Below are 21,025 nucleotides of genomic sequence, written 5' to 3'. Positions count from 1 at the left end.
AGGGGTGAAGTTGTTTTTGATTACTGAAATTTCTGAATTATTTACAGTGATTTTTGGGGGGACAATGAGACTGAATATTTGAAATTGTCTTCTTGTTTTTAAGTTAACTTCAATAAGCGTAGTGATTGGTTAAAAGATACAGTTTTTCCATCAAATACATTTTGTCTGTTTGCTGGTCTTTAATGCTAATGCAGAAATCAGCATATGGCCTATAGCCTTGTCCCCTTCTCAGTGGTCCTCTCTAGCAGGAAGTATTATTAGCAAAGGCATCTGAAATGCCCAGTGCACTTAGTACCAGTGATTATCATGCACAGTCCACTTAAATGTTTCCCTAGGCCAAATCAGGGCAGGTTCATTTGACTGATCTAGGAAAAGTTCAAGCCTCAGAGACAGCAGAGAGAGGGTATCACCTAGTTCAATCAGTTTGGGAGGGAAGAGTAAAGACTGGGGAGGATGGATTAAATGTCTTCACATTGGTGGAAGAATTGAGGAGTGCAACCTGGATTCACAGAGGGAAGATATCTTCTACCTCTGTCCCTCTTCTACGAGAAAAGAGGAGGTTTTCTAGATTCTCAGAAGCATTTATTTGTAGCAAAACATTCACTTCCACAACTTTCTGCAGAGCAAGTATCAGTAATAAGTATGAATTCTGCATAAAGATCGATGTTTCAACATAAGAGCTTCATAAATCCGCCAGCCTCAAGCGTACCCTAGAGAGCCACTTTGCAGCAACCTCCATCATGGCGCTGGATAAGGACCAGGAACAAATCCTTATTGAGAGTAAAGGTTATTAGAGACCATCAGGCAGTCAGAAAAGGTGCACGAGGGGGCTCCTCTACAGTCAAAGGAGGGCTCTTGAGAGGCAGTAGCCCTCCAGGAGACCTGAATTCACTTGTTCAGTACGAAACCAGGTTGAACCAGAGATTATTATGCCCAGGAGTTCTTTTCTTTCACTCATTCACTTAACTTCTCTCTCAACAAAAACTTTTACTGAGCACCTACTATGTAGCAGATGTTTTAGTCTTTGAGATGAATTATCTTAATCTTCTCAATGAACTCCCAGAAGGAGAGTCTGCTGTTATAGACATTTTACAGATAAAGGAATGGAACACAGAGATGTTAAGTAATTCACTCAGGATAATATTATTCTGACTTCAGAGTCCTGAGTCTTATTATGTTTTACAGGCTACCTCCATGTCCCATACGGCACTACGTCCACAAAGCAAGTTTATCAAGTGGTGATGTAGAAGACAGGGGAGGAGATTTGGGGGTGTCACAGCACATACATTCAGATGTATCCGAAGTACATTAATCTAGTGGCTCCCCAGAGTAAGCTTGAGTACTCTGCGTATGGAGCACGAGCAAGGATGTGTTTCCATAGTGGACAAGTCAGAGGATAAATAAGACAATAAACAATGTATACAAAAGAGTTATTGCACTAAAAGAAGGCATAGCAGAAAATAGTATAATGCTGAATTTTATTGTCCAAAACTATCATAGTCACATGTGGTTATTTGCATTAAAAGGAAATAAAAAATGTTATTTCTTCATTGCACTAGTTAGGGGCTACCATATTAGCTTAATATAAAATATTTCTCTTATAATAGAAAGTTCTATTGAACAGCACTAGTTCTGACTGTATATGCTATAGATACACAAAACAAAGAGAACAAAAAGATCACTGTGGACTGAAGTAATCATGGAAGGCTTCCTGCAGGAGGTGGCGATGGGACTATGTAGACTTCCTGCTGAGGAAGAAAAGAAAAATAGGCAGTACTTCAAAGAAATAAATAAGAGACTGAGAAAACAGGAAGAAAACATAAACCTAAAGAAAACAGATATATAAGAAGGTTGTTGGTGAGTAAAGGGATAAGGCAGATGGACAGCATGGAATTAAATTAGGAGAAATATTTGAGGAATGATTGTTGGATTTTCCAAGCAATTTCTGAAATGGTTTGGATATAATTATAATCTTTCTTTACGGCTGTATTTGGGCTTATGTCTTAGCTAAATGATGATGTTAATGATTAATCCATTGTTTTTGTTGCTCTTGAGCCTGCTTGTGTTTGTTGAGTGCTCAGTCCATGCCTACCAAGAACCTCTATCTGCCTAATCCCAAACCTACCATGCTATCCTGCCTGCTAAAGTGGAACAGGGTGCCTGTAGATCACTAGCACTGGAATCTCAACTGGCAGATGGGAGGATGGAGAAATGGGAATCAGGGAGGCTGTGATATGGCTGTGAGTGGTCTGAGAGCCCCTGCAGCTTGTCTGGAAGAGACCATGACTCCTTGGTTGGCTCCAACAGTCTCAGAATGTCATTCCTGGGGACTAGGGGTCTCCTTGATGAGCCCCATGGGATTGGACTCATGCTGAACAGGGATCAGGAGTCTCTGTTATCACCTCTGCCACTGGCAGCTGTGTACAATCTTTGGCATAGTCATTTCTCCCCTTTTTGCTTTTCTTTTCCAGTCTACCAACTTAGGAGATTGGATCCAAGAATAAAAGTATCCCTTCGTATTTTGACACGCAGAGGTTTATTATTATTATTATTATTATTATTATTATTATTTCTACACTGTCCTGGCTATCCCTCCTTTAGAATCTAAGCCTTTTCCCTGGATGGAATTTAGAAGACATACAGGTTCCTAGAAATGAAAAAGTTGTTCCTAAACTTTCAAAACTTCTAAAGCTGTTATAGTGGAGAAAGATGTAGAGGTGACTTATTTCTTGAAGGAAAATGTGTGTATGTTTGCAGAATCTGCAGCAGCAGACTTCCCCGAGGCAAATCAAACTTTCTGGTGCATTCTGTCCAAACTTCACAATTCAACAGAAAAACGCCTTTCCCCAGGAAGCTGGAGCAACAGCTGGAACTGCTTGTGTGTCTAATCATGCAGACTTCGGAGCTAGGAAGGAGGTTGGGCTGTATGAGATATTTTAATATACGTTTAGGAGAAATTAATGAAGACGTCCACAGCTTGGAGGCAGCCAGCTTCCACTAATGTTGTTAAATATTAATGAAATTCTTTTACTCTTTGGGGCAAAGCAACATGCCTGGTGCACCTTTTAAAATTACTGCATTGCCAACAGGTAGCAGAGCTGAACAGAACTGCTAAACACAGTTACATTTAGCAAAGGCCATTAAGATGTTTCTTTCATTCTTAAAATTGCTTAAGAGAGAGCACCCTTCCTTCATAGGAAGGTAATCCCTAGGGTTAGTAGGACATTCAATAGATTTACCTCAGAAAACAACTGGAGAATTTTCGAGAAGGTAGTAAGGATACACCACAGCCCAATATTTCCACAGACAAATAATGCTTAGAAATAAGTAATTCAGGCCAGGAACATGGGCTCACACCTGTAATCCCAGTACTTGGGGAGGCTGAGGTGGGCAGATCACTTGAGGTCAGGAGTTTGAGACCATCCTAGCCAACATGGCGAAACCCCATCTCTACTAAAAATACAAAAATTAGCTGGGCATGATGGTGGGTGCCTGTAATCCCAGCTACTCGGGAGGCTGAGGCAGGAGAATCACTTGAACCTGGGAGTTGGAGGTTTCAGTGAGCTCAGATCACGTCACTGCACTCCAGCCTGGGTGACAGAGCGAGACACCGTATCAAAAAATAAAATAAAAAAAAGAGAGAAATAAGAGATCCAGCAGTGTGCTAATAAATATTTAACTGCTGGCTCTCTGGAAACAAACAAATAAATACTCCCTGATTAATGGTATCTGCTGATCATCATACATATTCCCATCATGGCAGATTTCAAGCTACCAACCTGACATGAGTGAACGCAGAACTGGGGAGAGATAGCTAGTACCACAACATTATATAATATTCCCACCATACAGAGAGAGAGCTAGTATCACAACATTATATAATATTCCCACCATACAGAGAGAGAGCTAGTACCACAACATTATATAATATTCCCACCATACAGAGAGAGAGCTAGTACCACAACATTATATAATATTCCCACCATACAGAGAGATCGCTAGTACCACAACATTATATAATATTCCCACCATACAGAGAGAGAGCTAGTACCACACATTATATAATATTCCCACCATACAGAGAGATCGCTAGTACCACACATTATATAATATTCCCACCATACAGAGAGAGAGCTAGTACCACAACATTATATAATATTCCCACCATACAGAGAGAGAGCTAGTACCACAACATTATATAATATTCCCACCGTACAGAGAGAGAGCTAGTACCACACATTATATAATATTCCCAGCATACAGAGAGAGAGCTAGTACCACACATTATATAATATTCCCAGCATACAGAGAGATCGCTAGTACCACACATTATATAATATTCCCACCATACAGCTAGTACCACAACATTATATAATATTCCCACCATACAGAGAGATCGCTAGTACCACAACATTATATAATATTCCTACCATACAGAGAGATCGCTAGTACCACACATTATATAATATTCCCACCATACAGAGAGAGAGCTAGTACCACACATTATATAATATTCCCAGCATACAGAGAGATCGCTAGTGCCACACATTATATAATATTCCCACCATACAGAGAGAGAGCTAGTACCACACATTATATAATATTCCCACCATACAGATACATGGATGTAAAGCACCTCAATAGCATGGACATTAGAATGATAGAATAGTTTTTATATAATATAGTATATATTGTATATAATATTGAAATATAGTAATCAGGAATATATGTTTTAAGTGTTACCTTTGTAATATAATTTATATAATTGAAATTTCATACAATTTCATTTTTAATAGTGGCTTTGTTTAACAACCATTAATTAGCTTGCAACATTTCTGAGATGTTAACTGTGAGCTCTCATGGGCTATTACAAGCTGGCACAACATTGAGTCCATATGAACTGTCAGGCTGAGAGATCTCCAGTAGTTAATCAGGAGGCTCGGCCAAAACATTTACTTGGCAGAAATGTCTCTTTCTCCTTCCTTCCTTCCAGCTTCATTTAAACATGCCAATATCAAGACTGATCTAAAGTTCCACCTTTCTATGTAGCAATGCATGATTCTTGTCACATTAACTCCACGGGAATCTGTTGGGCACTTGGGGCGACTCTCTGCAGTCCACACTGTGGCATCCGTTATGGGCTCACAGTCTTCCTGCAGAGACCGTTGTAATGGCAACCATGTAATGCAATGGGATAATTTTTTTTTTTTCTTTTGAGACAGAGTTTTCGCTCTTGTTGCCCAGGCTGGAGTGCAGTGGTGCGGTCTTGGCTCACTGCAACCTCCACCTCCTGGGTTGAAGCGATTCTCCTGCCTCAGACTCCCAAGTAGTTGGGATTACAGGCGTCTGCCACCATGCCTGGCTACTTTTTGTGTATTTTTAGTAGAGACGGGGTTTCACCATGTTCACCAGGCTGGTCTCAAACTCCTGACCTCAGGTGATCCACCTGCCTCGGCCTCCCAAAGTGCTGGGATTACAGGTGTGAACTACTGTGCCCAGCTGCAATTGCCTTCTAATGTAATTGGAATTCATTTGCCCAATAAATATTTAATGCCTGAAATGTCCTAGGTACTGTTCTAAATTCTTATTGGTCAAAAACAAACAAACAAATAAAAACTGACGAATATCTCTGCTCTTTTGTAGCTTCCATTTATAGTTACCAACAGGTTATGACCCCAAAGATTTTGTCTGGGGAACCAGCGATGGCATTCTATGACCTAGATATTAAAGAAGGATAAGTAGGAAACTACCAAACATAGAAAACAGTGGAATGCTTCAAGCCTGAGGGATTACATATAAAAAGATAAAGAGGGTTGAAAAGGTTGGCTAGAAGTCTTCAGTTAAGAGTTTGATGGGAAGCTGGGTAAGAAGGTGGGGTGGGGTCAGACTGGGAAGATATTGGGTATGATCTCATTAATCAATTGGTTCTTTCTTAGCTGTACTGTTTAGTGCTGTGCTGCATATCGTTTTATTCTGTTCTTTAGTCGTGTTTGGGGTATGCTGTATCTCTCTCCCCCAAAGACTGAAAACCTTTGAGGACAGGGATTGTCACACCTTTTTAAGTTTATTACTATTATTATTATTATTATTATTTTACAGGGCAGGGCACATATTGAGTTATAAATAGATGTGGAATTAAATTTAAATTTTCAGTCCCCTCTCCCCTTCATTCCTATTGTAGATACACACACAGACAATTTGCCTCTGTTTTCATTGAACTTCCACAAAATCTTGGCTCAAAGAATATGCAGGAAGCAGAAAAAGAAAGGAGCTGTGGGTTCTGAGAAAGCAACTTCTTTTCTGCTGCTTTATGTTTTATTAACACTTAATGGATTAATATTTATATGTCCAGTTCATTTTGCCCCATCGGTGGGTTTCAGAAAACCCTATGATGCTTAACTTAGAAACATGAATTCTGCCAAGTGAAGCTACCCTCAATGACTCTGGTTGGCTACAAGAGCAATAATCCCTTCTACGTACTTTATTGTTCTTCTACTTTGACATTTACACACCCAGGAGGCTTCTGAACCTCCAAGAAGTAGGGAAACACCGTTTGTACTTCAGATAGGGGACCTCCTTCTCTACACTGCTCTGTTCCTTTTCTGTTTTTCATCAGGGAGAAAAGCGGAAAGAAATCGTAGCAGACTTTCTTCATTTTATTATGGCTAGGATTTTAAAGAAACACACAAAAAGAGCTACAGTGTAGTTTTGTTTTATTTTTAGGGAAATAGGGGCCTTTATTTTATCTAGTCAGGAAAAGTTTGACTGACTCCATGTGTCCATGTGAATGGACATGCATATACTTGTTTCAGAGAGGGTAAATCATTGTCTTTGTTGTCATGTACTTATTTCAATAATTCTGCTGTGACTTAAAATGTACTTTTGACAGCATCCTCCACATTTACTCCCAAGCCAATATACCTGCCACATTATTTGTATCAATACCTTTTTAAACCTAGAATTTCTATTTGCTAAGTTGCTATTTTGTTCTGTCGACTGGACTCCAAATGACATGGAATTATTTAAAAGGCTAAAAGTTCACTTTCAAAATATGAATATTTACCCTCACTGGGGATATTTAAAACAATGTGTTAGGACTTTCTGGATGGCAATAGGGACATGTATATGTTTGTGTGTGCCTGTGGTTACTTTAGCATTTGTACATATGTATTACTATGCAATATTCATTTTCCTGACAGTGACTATGGGTATGAGAGACATGGGGAGAGCCAGTGTGTCCCAGCTTTCTGGTACAATCCAGCATCCCCATCAAAGGACTGCAGCCTTGGTCAAAGCTACCTTAACAGCACTGGGTAAGTAAAACACCTTCAGGAACTCAGCTCACTTGTTTTCCTGTTTCTCTAAACTAGGGCCGAAGGACATGCATTGCTATTGAATACAATGGAGTGAAGATAGAGTCTGTTTATAACAAATGGCATTTGAGGGGAAGTGAGGAGTTCTTTAGCTTAGAGTACTTATTTGGGGAGCATCAGAAGAGATTTCTGATCAACCAGATTTCAATACCTTTGGATATTTACTTATGATAGACCATAGTTATTGTTTTAGTTAATCCTTCTCTTCTGGAAGGACATGTAGCTTATTCCTTGACACTCAAGTGAATTAAATTAATACGAGTAATGTGCAGATATTACAGTACTTTCTAGTGAAAGATGAACTGAAACTCTCTGACACTGATGCTGAAAACTTAAAATGAAAATTCCAAAGTTCCATTCTAGGAATTCCTGGAATAAAAATGTCAAGGACGCTTTTCAGGAATTCTCAAATTACATGCGTGTTTATCTCTTTGTTCATGTATCAGTTACTCTTTCAGATGCTTGAAAAACATTTTCTTGAAGATTTGTTGTCTTTCCCTTTCCTTTGCTGCCTCTATAACCAAGAACAGATTTGGCAAGTGGATGGGTGGTCTAAGACAGCACCTCTCAAATGTTAATGTGCCTATCAATCACATGGGGATCTTATTAAAATGCGGTTTCTGATTTGGGAGATCTGGGATGGGGGTGAAATTCTTCTTTTCTGTGAGCTCCCATGTGATGTCGATATTGCTGGTTCCTGGACCACTCTTTGAGTAGCAAGGGACTGAGTTGTTCTGGATGCCAGTCTTAACTCTCCCAGTGGATCTTCTGTCATCTCAGTCAAGTTATTCATCTTGATGCTTTTGCCATAGTTAGTTGTAACATAGTGTTGGTACTATCTACCTAACTGATGTCAACAAAGGAAAAAATATGATGAAAAAGAAGTGCCGACTGGTCTGAGATACTCTGAAATGCATGCCAACTATTTAGTGCTGGGAGGGCTATTCCTGGAGCCTGAGCTAAGACTCAAGAATCTTTGCTGTTATTTAATTGTACGAGTATAGTTTAGGGACTTAAGGCATTCAAATTGCAGATCCTACAGCATGAACTTAAAGAGATTGTGGTGTCAGAGAACAAAGTGCCAGGAAGTTTGAGGAAAGGGAGTATTATGGGCACAAGTGATTAGTTGGGCCACCAAATTCCCAGCGAGGGCCTAGGCTGAATGTGATTGCAGGTTAAAACAGAATTATAAAAGAATTGAATTAAAACATTTCATAGGATCATGTGACGTGTGTAGGTACACCACATTTTAAGCAACTTAGGTATGCCAAAATCCCAAATAGCTAACAAAATAATTCAGGAGAATGAAAGGGAATGGCAATTAAAAAAAAAAAAAGAAAGCAAATATGCTACAGATGTTGACCAATACCTCCAGTTTGTGTAAATGTTGGCTTATGTTTACAAATCATCAACCAGCTTGAGTTAATGGCCAACTGAACTTGAAAAAGAAGAGTAGATGATATCAAGTTTGTGTTAGGACGTGGTACCCACTGAAATAGCTATCATCAGTAAAAACTGAGTATCTTGTAAGTATACATCCTGAGAAAGTATATATTGATTACAAATCTTGACTGTCTAGACCAGTGATGACCAAATTAACTATAATGTGAGGCATATATGTAATTTTAGATTTTCTAGTAACCACATTAAAAATGTAAAAAATAAGGTGATATTAATTTTAATAATGTTTTCTTTAACCCAAAATTTCAAAAATATTATCATTTCAGCTGTCACACCAATGACATTTCAAGTGCTCAGTAGCCACAAGGTGAGCTACCATATTGGCTACCATATGGACAAGTGGTGCTGTGTTAACCAGAATAACTTTAGACCCATTATAAGCTCAGTTGACAAAAATGATGTATATATGCAAGATATTATATCATAATTTGATCTAAGACAATAATGGCATACAACATTTGCTTAATATCCCCTGGGATCTCTGAATGGAGGTGTAATTCAGCAGTGGGGTGGCTGAGGGGATCTAGGGAAAATGTCAAGTATGATGAAAGACTAATATCATTCAAAAATAATTATAAATTTCTCTGTTTTTGAAACCATCATAGGAAGGCAAAATAGATGGATTTGTTAATTATTCTTGACATAGTGAGTGAAAGAAGACAAAATGTAATGAGCATGTAATGGTGATGATGATGGTGATAATCTGCTGGTGATGATGGTGGTGATGGTCATAGTGGTGGTATGTTTCTTTCACGTGGTTTTACCAGAACATTTGTATGTTCAGTGCAGCCTTATAGATGGTCATGTGCCTGGAAATATGCCCATCATGCAGATCAGGGTTGTAGGAAAGCTCTTGGCTTGACTTCATGTGCTGGGGTTGGTGGGCAAGGAAGATGACATGGTGTCATTGTACATAATGATGTCCTTGTCACAGAAGGTCATAGTGCTTTGTCAGGTGATTTTCCCATGCCTACCTCTTCTATAAGATAATTTTACATAGTGGCATAGTGAGATTGAATAGGAGTTTCAAATTTGTGTTTCTAATCTGGTGTTTATGCTGAGTGAGAAATGAAATATTAGCAAGGAGAAAATAAAATGTGCTCTGAAATAGCCCAGTGGCTCCACAGCAAGGGCTATTAGGCATTAGGGGAAGAAATGATGCCCTGGAGGAATAGGGAAGATAGGTAGCAGCCTTCTGATTAATCAGAGTTAGAAAAAGTTTGATGTTCTACCTGCTTTCTGGTACAGAGAAAGCTGGAGATGGCCTCTGGGAGATAGAAACAGGTTTGTCCCTCACAAGTAGAAGCACCTGCTTTTCCCATTTCCCTAGTCCAATGAGTCTGCCTCCTCTTTTGTTGTGTGTGAGTCAGACATTGATTTTTCTTGTCTGGTTTAGACACTGATCCAATCTGTGGCTCACCAGGTAGGATCAATAATAATGTTTAAGGAGCAACTCTTCCCAAGATGGAGGGATAGCAGGTCCTCAGCATTTGTTCAGCTTCGTAAATGTCTGTCTGTCTTCTTTGAGACTTGGTTTCTAGGGGCCGCTGTGTGAAGCACCTGTTTTGCTCTTGCTCTCTTACATTCCCTTTATCATACACACACACACACACAACAGCAACAACACACTCGACACAAACCACTATCAATTGTCAATTCTACTTAGGTATCGGCGGATTGTGTCCAACAACTGCACAGATGGGCTAAGAGAGAAGTACACCGCCAAGGCCCAGATGTGCCCTGGGAAAGCCCCTCGGGGCCTCCATGTGGTGACGACCGATGGGCGCCTGGTGGCAGAGCAGGGGCACAATGCAACTTTCATCATCCTCATGGAGGAGGTAGGTGCTCGACTGGTTCTCTGAGGTCGGAACTCCCAACCAGACCATTCCCAGAATGGAAAAAGAAGATCTTACATTCCCAGAGACCCCTGCACCAAAGTCAATGGTGAGAAGCTGAAACTTCTGGAAAGAAGACAGACAAGGGTGAAAGAGGGCTTGGGGTGTTTACTGACCTTTCTCCCTTTATCCCACAATAAAGACCCAGTCTGCAGTGGGAGCCCGCTTGCCTCTGGAGCATGCAGATGTGGATATATTCTTCAGGGTCTCCATTAAAGTCTGCTTTGCTGAGAGAATATTTATTACCATAAGACCATAAACTGTAAACTTGGCCAGAGGAAGGAAATTTGAATTTTATCTGTTGCTTTTAGGAGCCTCTTTTGCTTTATTCTAACCCTTAATCCCACTGATTAGAAAAGCCCACAAAGCTTTCACAAGGTCTTGAAAGTATGAGCGTGAGGGTGGGGAAGATTATTGAAATCCTTTAAAGTTATCTTTATAAAGAGTGTGGTATTAGTTACTTTTCTATCAGCTAGATGCTGTATTCTTTCACTTTTTTAGTGTCTTCTGAAATCTGGGCAGTAAAATCAGACTGCATACATTGATTCCAGTATAGGAATATCTCTGTTGTCTGCTTCTTTTATAAGCTGTTGAATTGCTTACTATACTAAGGCATTTAAGGCACTCTTTGCTGAGTGGTGGAGCAGGAAGGCTTGCCTGATTGACATAGCCCTCTAAATTTATATGCAAATTGCTCTGTGCTCTTGAGATCTTGGAAAGAAGGCAAAACAGGCCAGGAGTCTTTTTTTCACAAGTATGAGCACTTCAGAAACCTTTAAAGTCAGGAGCACACTGGACAGGGTGGTGAAGGTTCCTTATCCTGGGTTGACAGATTTCTCAGCCTTCACTTATAGCAGGTGCTTGAATTAAAGGACTTTAAGATTCAGAGGAGGTCATTATCACATTTCCACTAGGGAGTTTCCAGGACCACAGCTATAAAAACCTTCTCTTGAATGGATGTGAAGAGTCATGATCTTATCCATTTGAATTGCCTCCAGTTCATTTCCACTTTAATTTATATTCATAAACTCAAGGATAGTTGACATTGTGTGTGGGGCAAGAGAGCACCTATCAATATTTCATTCACATCTGGGCTGCCATGGGGGAAGAGATGGAAAGTGAAACTGTGATGAGTGCACATTCACTGGGCAGAAGGATTGGCTCATAATTCCAAAATGATGTATTTCTCTATTCTATCATTCATCTTCATATATGAACAGAGCAATGATATTCTTCTTCATATAGGATCTTTGTTTTGTGGTCAAGTGCATTGTGTTGATCCAAAGTGTTGGCCCAATGTGATGGTGGTAGGGTGGGGACCAAGAAGAATGGGGTTCAGCATAGGCCCTTAAGAAGCTAAATGTTGGCTTTGGGTGGTGAGATGCATTCACCTGAATCATTGGCATGATGTTACCAGGTAGTATACAGAGAGCTCTTGGCTTTCCAAGAGATAGAGATATCTGTGAGCTGGGATGATCTGAAAAGGCTTCAGGGAAGAGGAGGCTTAGGTAGATTTAGGGAAGTCCAAGGATAACAGAACAAGGGTATAATTTTGGGTGATATGCAGTATTCATCTGTAGAATGGGAATCGCCATCCTATCCCTGCTGTTATTTTGCAGATGGCGTTATATAATATGTATTAAGTGAGTAGCATAATTCTTGTAACATAGCAAATACTCAAAATAGGAACAATTACAACTGCATGGCAACTGAAGGCATTATTGAAACCAGACTGGGTCTGGAACCTGGTCTTCCTGTACTCACTATGAAACTTTGGTCTAACTACTTATTTTTGTCCCCACACAAATGGGGACAAAATACTTTCTACAATATGGAATTATGAAGAGGGTACTTGCTTGGCACTAATAAAAGAACCTCTGTAACTATTTGCTGCTACTATAACTGCAATTATTATTACGACACAGAAGGAGAATTAAACTATGTATGTGAGGGAGTCAGTGAAACCTTGGCTTCCCTTCAGAACTTTATAGAGGGTCTACCTTGCCCACTATTGCCAGTGTCATACCAACTCAGGTTGCCCTAAGCTTAGGCGATGAAGACAATAGGTCCATAGTGCCTGGCCATAGTGCCCTGTGGATCAGATGGGAGTGTGATCATTGTGTTGCAGGTGTTTCAGCCCCTTGAGAAAGACTATGGGTCATCAGAAGTTGATGCTGAAGCAACAGGAGGAAGCATCAGATAGGAGTATGGCTGGACCACGTAAATTGACCCATCTGCTATGCCGTCTTGCAGGGTGATCTCCAAAGGACAAACATCCAGCTTGACTTTGGGGATGGGATTGCTGTGTCCTACGCAAACTTCAGCCCCATCGAGGACGGCATCAAGCACGTGTATAAGAGTGCAGGGATCTTCCAGGTGACAGCCTATGCAGAGAACAACCTTGGCTCAGATACAGCTGTCCTCTTCCTGCATGTGGTTTGTAAGTAGCAGGCACCAGCCCCTTTTTCTCTTTATTCCCAGTTGGCAACTAGTTCTGTTCAGACTTCCTAAAATTCAGAGCTGAGACCAGGTTCACTATGACTACTACAATTACCCAAACCAAATGGTGGAGATATGTACTCATTTGTGTTTCTGAGTTTTATGATACGGAAATAGATTGATTATTTTGAAGTTTGGATAACATATTACCAACTGGGCCCTCCTTTTCAGCACCACTCTGCTCTGATATAAATGTGTGCATGCATACACATTCAGGTAAAAGTCTCCTCTCTTCCTTTTGGAGAATCCTCAAAATGAAAAAGAAACAAGCCATCTGGTTGATAGTCTCAGGCTCATTCTCAATCTATCATGAATGAAGAATGCAAAAATCAAAGTCAACTGTTATTTGTGTTGTAAGAGCCAAAGAAGGATTAAATAAACACGTTTGGATATTTTTAATGTAGAACTAAACACACACACAAAACTAATTTTTACATAAAAGGTTACTGCAAATTCATTCTGTTTTGACAATTCTAAGAACTGTCCAAAAATATTTTGTTGTCCTAGAATCTATTTCATTGCTATTGGCTGTTGCTTGGCACAAACCAAAAGAACAGTTGGTGTTCCAAAATATTTCTTTTGTGCTGGATGCATTTTGTGTATTGTCTATTCTAGAATTTGATGCATGTAAACTGAAACTTTAATACTGTGATTTTAGAATGTCAGGTCAAAGAAATGTTGTCATGGGACTGGGATTGGTTTCCCACATGTGTATCAGTGATATTCTTGAGTCTAAGGACTTCCATGGTTCTTACTTTCATACCCCACAATAATTTCCAGGTAATATGCTACATATGGTGAAATTTTAAGTTCTGAAAGAGTCTAAGTGAAAACAAGGAGTACCCTCCTATTAACAACTCAGTGATGGCATCAACTCTATCATATAAACAACCTATACCTAAGAGCTTCCTGGCAAACAGTAAGCTAGGTAGTCTCCTAGCTCTCTGGTCAAAATGCCAGTAAAGGGACCAAAAGTGATAAGGGATGTGTGTGAGAGGAGACCTGGATTATGTAGCTCAATCATGTCCCTAAAAATGACAGGCTACATGGCCATGAGATAAATGATTTTATCTCTGGATCTCCTGAACTCCAGTTTTAAAATGACTTAATTCTGACTGCCACTTTGCCTCATGGGGCTTTTGTAATAGTAAACACACAAAAAAAACATCCGATCATTCACTAATTAATTTAACAAAAATTTGTTGAAGTCTTAAAATATGGAAGGCACTCTGCTAGGCACTAGGAGGTAGCAATGCAGATATGGCCCTCCTCTTACAGAGTTTCCATTCTGGTGGGAAAGTGGGGTGCTGCTACAAATGAGCCATAAACAGGCAAAGTGAGAACCACATCACATCAACTACAACCATTCTGTGCCAGAAGCACCAGGTCAGAAACCCAGGTGGGTGGTGTGCATGGTGTTCATGAGCCCAGGCTTTGGAACAAGGGAGATCTGTGCTTGAATTCCGATCACATTCCTTTGTTAAATGTCTACTATTGGTCAATGTTCTTAGGCTTTATAAACCTCCAATTTCTTATCTTCAATGCTGGCTGGGCGCAGTGGCTCACACCTGTGATCCCAGCACTTTGGGAGGCCAAGGCAGGCAGATCAAGGAGTCAGGAGATTGAGACCATCTTGGCTAACATGGTGAAACCCGTCTCTACTGAAAATACACAAAATTAGCCGGGCGCCACTGCACTCCAGCCTGGGAGACAGAGAGAGACTGTCTCAAAAAAAAAAAAAAACAAAAACAACAACAAAAAAAACACCTTATCTTCAGTGCTTAGCTAAAAGGGAGGCTGTGAGAATGTGAGAATCAAGCTGGATGAGGTGTGCATGTGTTTGGTATCCCCAAGACCACCACCAGGTTTGGTGATTCACTAGGCAGACCCACAAGGCTCAGCTAAAGTTTCACTCATGATGATGATTCATTACAGCGAAAGGGTACAAAACAAAATCCTCAAAGGGAAAAGACTCAGAGGGCAAAGTCTGGAGGAAACGAGGCAGAAGCTTCCGTGAGTTTTCTCCCTACAAAGTCACACAGGACACTCCTTTATCCAGCAGTGAGTTGTAACATGTATAAAAAGACTGTCTAAAACAGAATCTCATTAGAGACTCAGTGCCTAGAGTTCTTAATGGGGGCCAGTCATGTAGGTACCCTCTGCCTGGCATGTAACAAAACTCCAGATTCCCAATGGAAAGCATTGGGAATAAACCATACTGTTTGCAAGAACAGTTTAGGCAGGGCGAACCACTCTTATCAGTTAATGGTTGACTGGAAACACTCCCAGAGCCATCTTCCCAGCTACCAGCCAGGGGCCAACTTGCAAGCAGACCTTCCTTAGGACAGCAATTTCAGGTCCATGTTATTTTTTGGCACAGTGTGCGGAATGCTGCCTATCACTCAGCTTGGTGCATGATAAATTAGAGTATTTACTAAGTACTTCCTATTAACTTCGTACCTGACATTTTTGCCGCATTTAAAAATGAAGACAAAGAAGGAAAATGAACTTCACATTTCTCTGTTCCAAGGACTTGCCCCACCCACATTTTTGATTCTGCCAAGAGTAGGCCTTGCCTTCAGGGTGTGACAACCAATGTATCTTACTGGCAAAAAACACAACAGCAAGGAACAGGTTTATACCGTGGCTTATGTGCATGAGGGAGGAAATGTTCCTTGAAACTTTTATTGTGCTCATAATTCCCTCCAAATCAATCATGGCTGCATTTTCCAGACAGTTTTTATTGTGGAGACTGCTCTTGGCCTTATCTTGGGCCATTAGCTAACAAACGTAGTTGTTAGCTGCCCATAATAACCAATCTCGCACAGATTATTAGATTTTTATCAAAAGGGGTACTATTTGACAGTGAGGAATTTAGAAGTTTGCACTGTTTCTTCCTCTGCTCAGCTGTCATCTCTTCTCATTGATCCTTCGTTTGTCTCCACATCAAAGCCCAGGGCTCCTGGCTCAGAATCTTTGCCTAAAAAAAACTGCTGTATGGTAGTGTTCCTTAGGATTATTTTTAACCAAACACGCTTGTCCTGAAGCGGAATAAATGCAACCATGAGTGATGGTCTTCCAAGTCGTAAACGCCATATCCTTTTTGTGTTTGGCATGAGTTTATGGAGAAGGGGTTCTCCTTTTATCTTCTTGGATATCAGAGGACCTGACACTGTCAGCTCCCACTGAGCCAAGACCCCCAAGTGACAGAAAGCCAAGAAGAAACTCAAGGCCATGAACCACAGCTGCATCATTGCTTAATTGTGGAAGATCCCAGGGTTCCCATGAGGTGTGTTGGGGAATAGGTTTCATGCTTTCTGGAGGATAACAGTGAGAACAGAAGCAGTGACTTTGAGGGTAAAAAGGTCCCCTAAAGGGGCCCCTTTCCTATCAGGAGAAAAATGAGAGATTTGAATCTGGGCATAGAGAAGGAAGTTTTTCATCTCCCTCCTTGGAAGTGGACTAGCCAGAATCCCCTCCCCACAGCCTCTTTCTCTTCCCCCATTGATCAATAAAACACAAACTGTAAAGAGACATAAATTAGGTAAACTCCTAAAAATGAGTAAATAAAGCAATGAAATTATCCATTATTTTCTCACATCTTGTGCCTTTTTTGCTCCCATGAACAAACAAATCATACAAAAATAATAACAAAAAAATTCTTATTTAAAATAAGTCATCCTTCAACCAAACGTGTGTCTGAATTGACAAAGTTGAAAGTGTTTGCTAAGAGAAATCTTGAGATGCCATATGTCTGGGGTCAAGGCAGAGAACTTTAGGCAGAAAGCATTCTCAGGCTGTAGATACTCTTCCTTTTAAGTATTCAGTTTTATTTTATTTTTAATTGTTGTGGGTACATAGTCGGTATATATATTTATGGGGTACATGAGATGTTTTGATACAGGTATGCAATGTGAAATAAGCACATCATGGAAACTAGGGCATCCATCCCCCTCAAGCATTTATCCTTTGCTCATACACTGGCCTGGCTGGTCTCCCCACCCAAATAGCAGTCGCTGTCCAAACACTTTCCCCTTCAATATAAAATTACCTGTGACACAGAATATGTCCAATTAGACTCAGGAGAATGTTCACTGAAGTCCTTAGAGGGACTTCTACCCAATGACAGACAGAAACAGTGATGGCAGTGGTGGTGGTGGGCAGTAATGGTAGAAATCATGACATTCTTTCATTAATTATTAGTACTTTAAACAACCATGTAACAATTTCATATGTTCTTATTACTATAAGGAAGGCAGAGCAAATGTTGTCCTTATTTTTAGAACAAGGTAATAGTCTGTGTAGGATTAAGACTCGTAAGATAAAGGAAAAAATCGTATAAGTACATTTGTGCCAGAGTTGAAATGGGAAGCATCCCTTTGAACTGACTTGTCTCCAGAATTACCAGGGAAGCAAATAAGGATGGCTAGATGGCCTGAAAAATGCTCCACCAATAAGAAGAATTCAAGCCATCCAGGCTGAAGAGATGTCTTTGCTACAGTTGTGGCTTAAGAACTTCATATAGAAGTCTCTTCAGTTACTTGTTCTCATCAAATTGATGATGGTGGAAACCAAGGAAATGTGCTCTGACATAGTAGGAAGAGAATTAAAATATTTTATTTGGATTTGGGTATGTAGGAAGGATTAAAGAAGAGAAAGAAGGAGGGAGGAAGACAAAGATAGAAAGGAAAGTAAGGAAAGGAGTTAGGAAAGGAGGGAAAAAGGAAGAAAAAATCTTGCAGTGTTAAAAAATTATGTACCTCTCAGATGCAACACTGATACATTACTGCCCACACCCCCCTTTTTTTTTTAAATTAAGATGAAGTTTTGCTCTTGTCACCCAGGCTGGAGTGCAGTGGTGCAATTTCGGCTCACTGCATCCTCCACCTCCTGGATTCAAGTGATTCTCCTGCTTCAGCCTCCCGAGTAGCTGGGATTACAAGCACCTGCCACCATGCCCAACTAATTTTTGTATTTTTAAGAGAGATGGGGTTTCACCATGTTGGCCAGGCTGGTCTCAAACTCCTGATCTCAGGTGATCCACCCAAAGTGCTGGGATTACAGGTGTGAGCCACTGCACCGGCCCACATTAACAGTTTTTCATCAGCTTTGTCCTCTTCTCATTTTAGTTTGGAAACTAAAATCCTCACTTATTGCCTAGGGTGTGTTCATGTATATTATTCTACTTGCTAGTTTAGAATATCATGCTGCTTTTATCAGTTTTCTGAGGGAAAAAATGAGAAACTTGGTTACCTTTCTGCAAGCAGATTTTTTATTATTTGGGAACCTGACATTTGTGTCTCCTTTGATTTAGGGAGATATACTTTTCCCTTTTTGGAAAACAGCCTTGCCAGTTTCTGAATGACACCCAGTGTGTACTGCAGATGATGAGGCACAATGGCCGATTGTTGAAGGAGATGGAAACCCATTAACAATCAGGAATAATGGAAGAGCCCTCCACACAATGCGTTGACCCCAAATCACAATACAGGCTAATCATCAATAACAAAATAGACTGCTGTTTATCTTCCCAGTTATTGGCTAAGTGTCTAGTAAATCAGCTTTGTCCTTGTATTAGAGGTTCATAAGCATCTGTGGTTAGGCTTATCAGATGTAAATTTAGTTCAGATGCCACTCAAAAAATCTGAAACTTGATTTGAGTTCCCTATTATACCCAGTGCTTCATTTCAAGTGCATATGCACACCTCCCAATGTGTATGGTTTTCTGAACCTTCCTTTATTACAGGGGATGCTAACAGAAATTAAGGTTAAGAATCTAGGGGTATAATACAGTTTGCCCACATCCAGAAATATAAACACTGTCATTTTTTTCTGTTTCCTTAGGTCCTGTGGAGCATGTTCATCTCCGAGTTCCATTTGTTGCCATAAGAAATAAGGAGGTCAACATCAGTGCAGTCGTGTGGCCCAGTCAGCTGGGGACCCTTACCTATTTCTGGTGGTTCAGCAATAGCACAAAGGTTCGGCCCTTTCTGATTGGTGTCAAATTAGATCTGTACTGAATGTTCCTATGTTCCTGCTTTTATGTGTCTATTGAGGGGGCACTGAGAATTCAGGCAATAAGAGGTACTTAATAAACCTGTGAGCCCACAAAATTGAATAAAACCTACCTCTTCACACCAAGTTCATTACTTTATTAGGGAAGTTCAAATAATCCTGAGGAAGAAAAAGTACTTTGAGAAACTTTACGAACCTGCATGTTCTTGCTTCTCTAATCAATAATTCTAAAATTTCATTTGTTCCATTTTGCTTAATCTTGGCTTTGGACTGGTTATATAATGTCAAAGAAGTTACTTAGCATCTCTGAGATTAAGTAGCCCTATCTGTCTAGATAAAAGTAGGGCAGTCAAAATTAAGCAAGATAACACAGGTAAAGAATCCTTATCAATACTTACTAGATGTTCTAGAAATGCTAGCATTCTTTTTAGGCGTTACTGAGGTTGCCACATCTCAAAGAAAGGAACAAAAGAGGCCAAACTCTGGACTGGCCATATACTCCCTGCTTCCAGCCATGGTGATGGCAACACCTGTGTCAAGCATGACCACAATTGTATGATAGAAGCTGGGAACAATTTGACTGAGAATTCCTCAATTAAATTAATGTTCTTAATGTTCTTCTCTATTCCTATTTTATAAAGAACACTTCATTTTTGAGGAGTTGTAAGTTCACAGCAAAATCAACAGGTGGTACAGAGATTTTCCATATATCCCCTGCTTCTACACATGTATAGCCTCCTCCATTATCAACATCCCCCACCAGAGTGTTACATTTGTTGTAACAGATGAACTTACATTGATATATCATTATCACTCAGAGTCCATAGTTTGCTTTGGGATTCATTTATGGTTTTGTACATTCCATAGGTTTGGATAAATGTATAATGACATGAATCTACCACTATAGTATCAAAAAGAAGGGTTTCACTACCCCAAAAATGCTCTGTGCTCCACCTATTCATACCTGCCTCCTCCTTAATCCTTGGCAACCACTGATATTTTTTCTGTCTCTGTAGTTTTGCCTTTTCCAGAATGTCATATAGTTGGAATCATACAGTATGCACTGTTTTCGTATTGGCTTCCTTCACTAAGTAATATGCATTTAAGTTTGCTCCATGTCTTTTCATGTCTTGATAGCTCATTTCTTTTCAGTGCTGAATAATATCCCATTGTCTGAATGTATCACAGTTTATTTATCTATTCACTCATTGAAGAGCGTATTGGTTGCTTCTAAGTTTTGGCAATAATGAATAAAGCTGCTATAAACATTCATGGGCAAGTTTGGTGTGGACATAAGTTTTCAACTACTTTGGATAAATACTAAGAGCATGATTTCTGGATCTTATGGTAGCAATATGTTTCGTTTTGAAATAAACCACCAAGCTGTCTTCCAAACTGGTTGGACCATTTTGCATTTCCACCAGCAATGAATGAGAGTTCTTGTTGCTCCATATCCTCACTAGCATTTGGTGGTGTCATGTTCTGGATTTTGGTCATTCTAATAGCCGTGTCATGGTATCACATTTTTGTTTAAATTTGGATTTCCCAGATGACATATTATTTAGAGAAAGTTTTCATATGCTTATTTGCCAACTATATAACATCTTTGGTGAGTTGTCTATTAAGGTCTGTGGCCTATTTTTAAATCGGATTGTTCCATTATTTATTGAGTTTTAAGAATTCTTTGTGTATTATTGGATAATCTTTTATCAGATATGTCTTCTGCAAATATTTTCTTCCACTCTGTGGCTTATCTTTTCAATTTCTTGATAGTGTCTTTTG

General features: G+C 39.9%; 1 protein-coding gene across 4 annotated transcripts in view; it reads left to right on the top strand.

The window, feature by feature from the left end:
• LOC105478298 (sortilin related VPS10 domain containing receptor 3) overlaps nt 1-21,025 on the top strand; it is a 612,041-nt gene that overhangs the window by 551,908 nt on the left and 39,108 nt on the right. For all 4 annotated transcript variants that reach the window (XM_011735416.3, XM_071069164.1, XM_011735417.3 and 1 more), the window contains 4 exons: nt 7,200-7,313; nt 10,501-10,672; nt 12,983-13,169; nt 19,073-19,206. In XM_011735416.3, the coding sequence (XP_011733718.1) occupies nt 7,200-7,313; nt 10,501-10,672; nt 12,983-13,169; nt 19,073-19,206 (607 nt within the window). The remainder of the gene's footprint in view (nt 1-7,199; nt 7,314-10,500; nt 10,673-12,982; nt 13,170-19,072; nt 19,207-21,025) is intronic.

This window comes from Macaca nemestrina, chromosome 9, assembly GCF_043159975.1.
Source record: "Macaca nemestrina isolate mMacNem1 chromosome 9, mMacNem.hap1, whole genome shotgun sequence".
Taxonomy (NCBI): Eukaryota; Metazoa; Chordata; class Mammalia; order Primates; family Cercopithecidae; genus Macaca; species Macaca nemestrina.
Note: the sequence above shows the minus strand (reverse complement) of the source record. Positions and strands in the feature narration are given on the sequence as shown.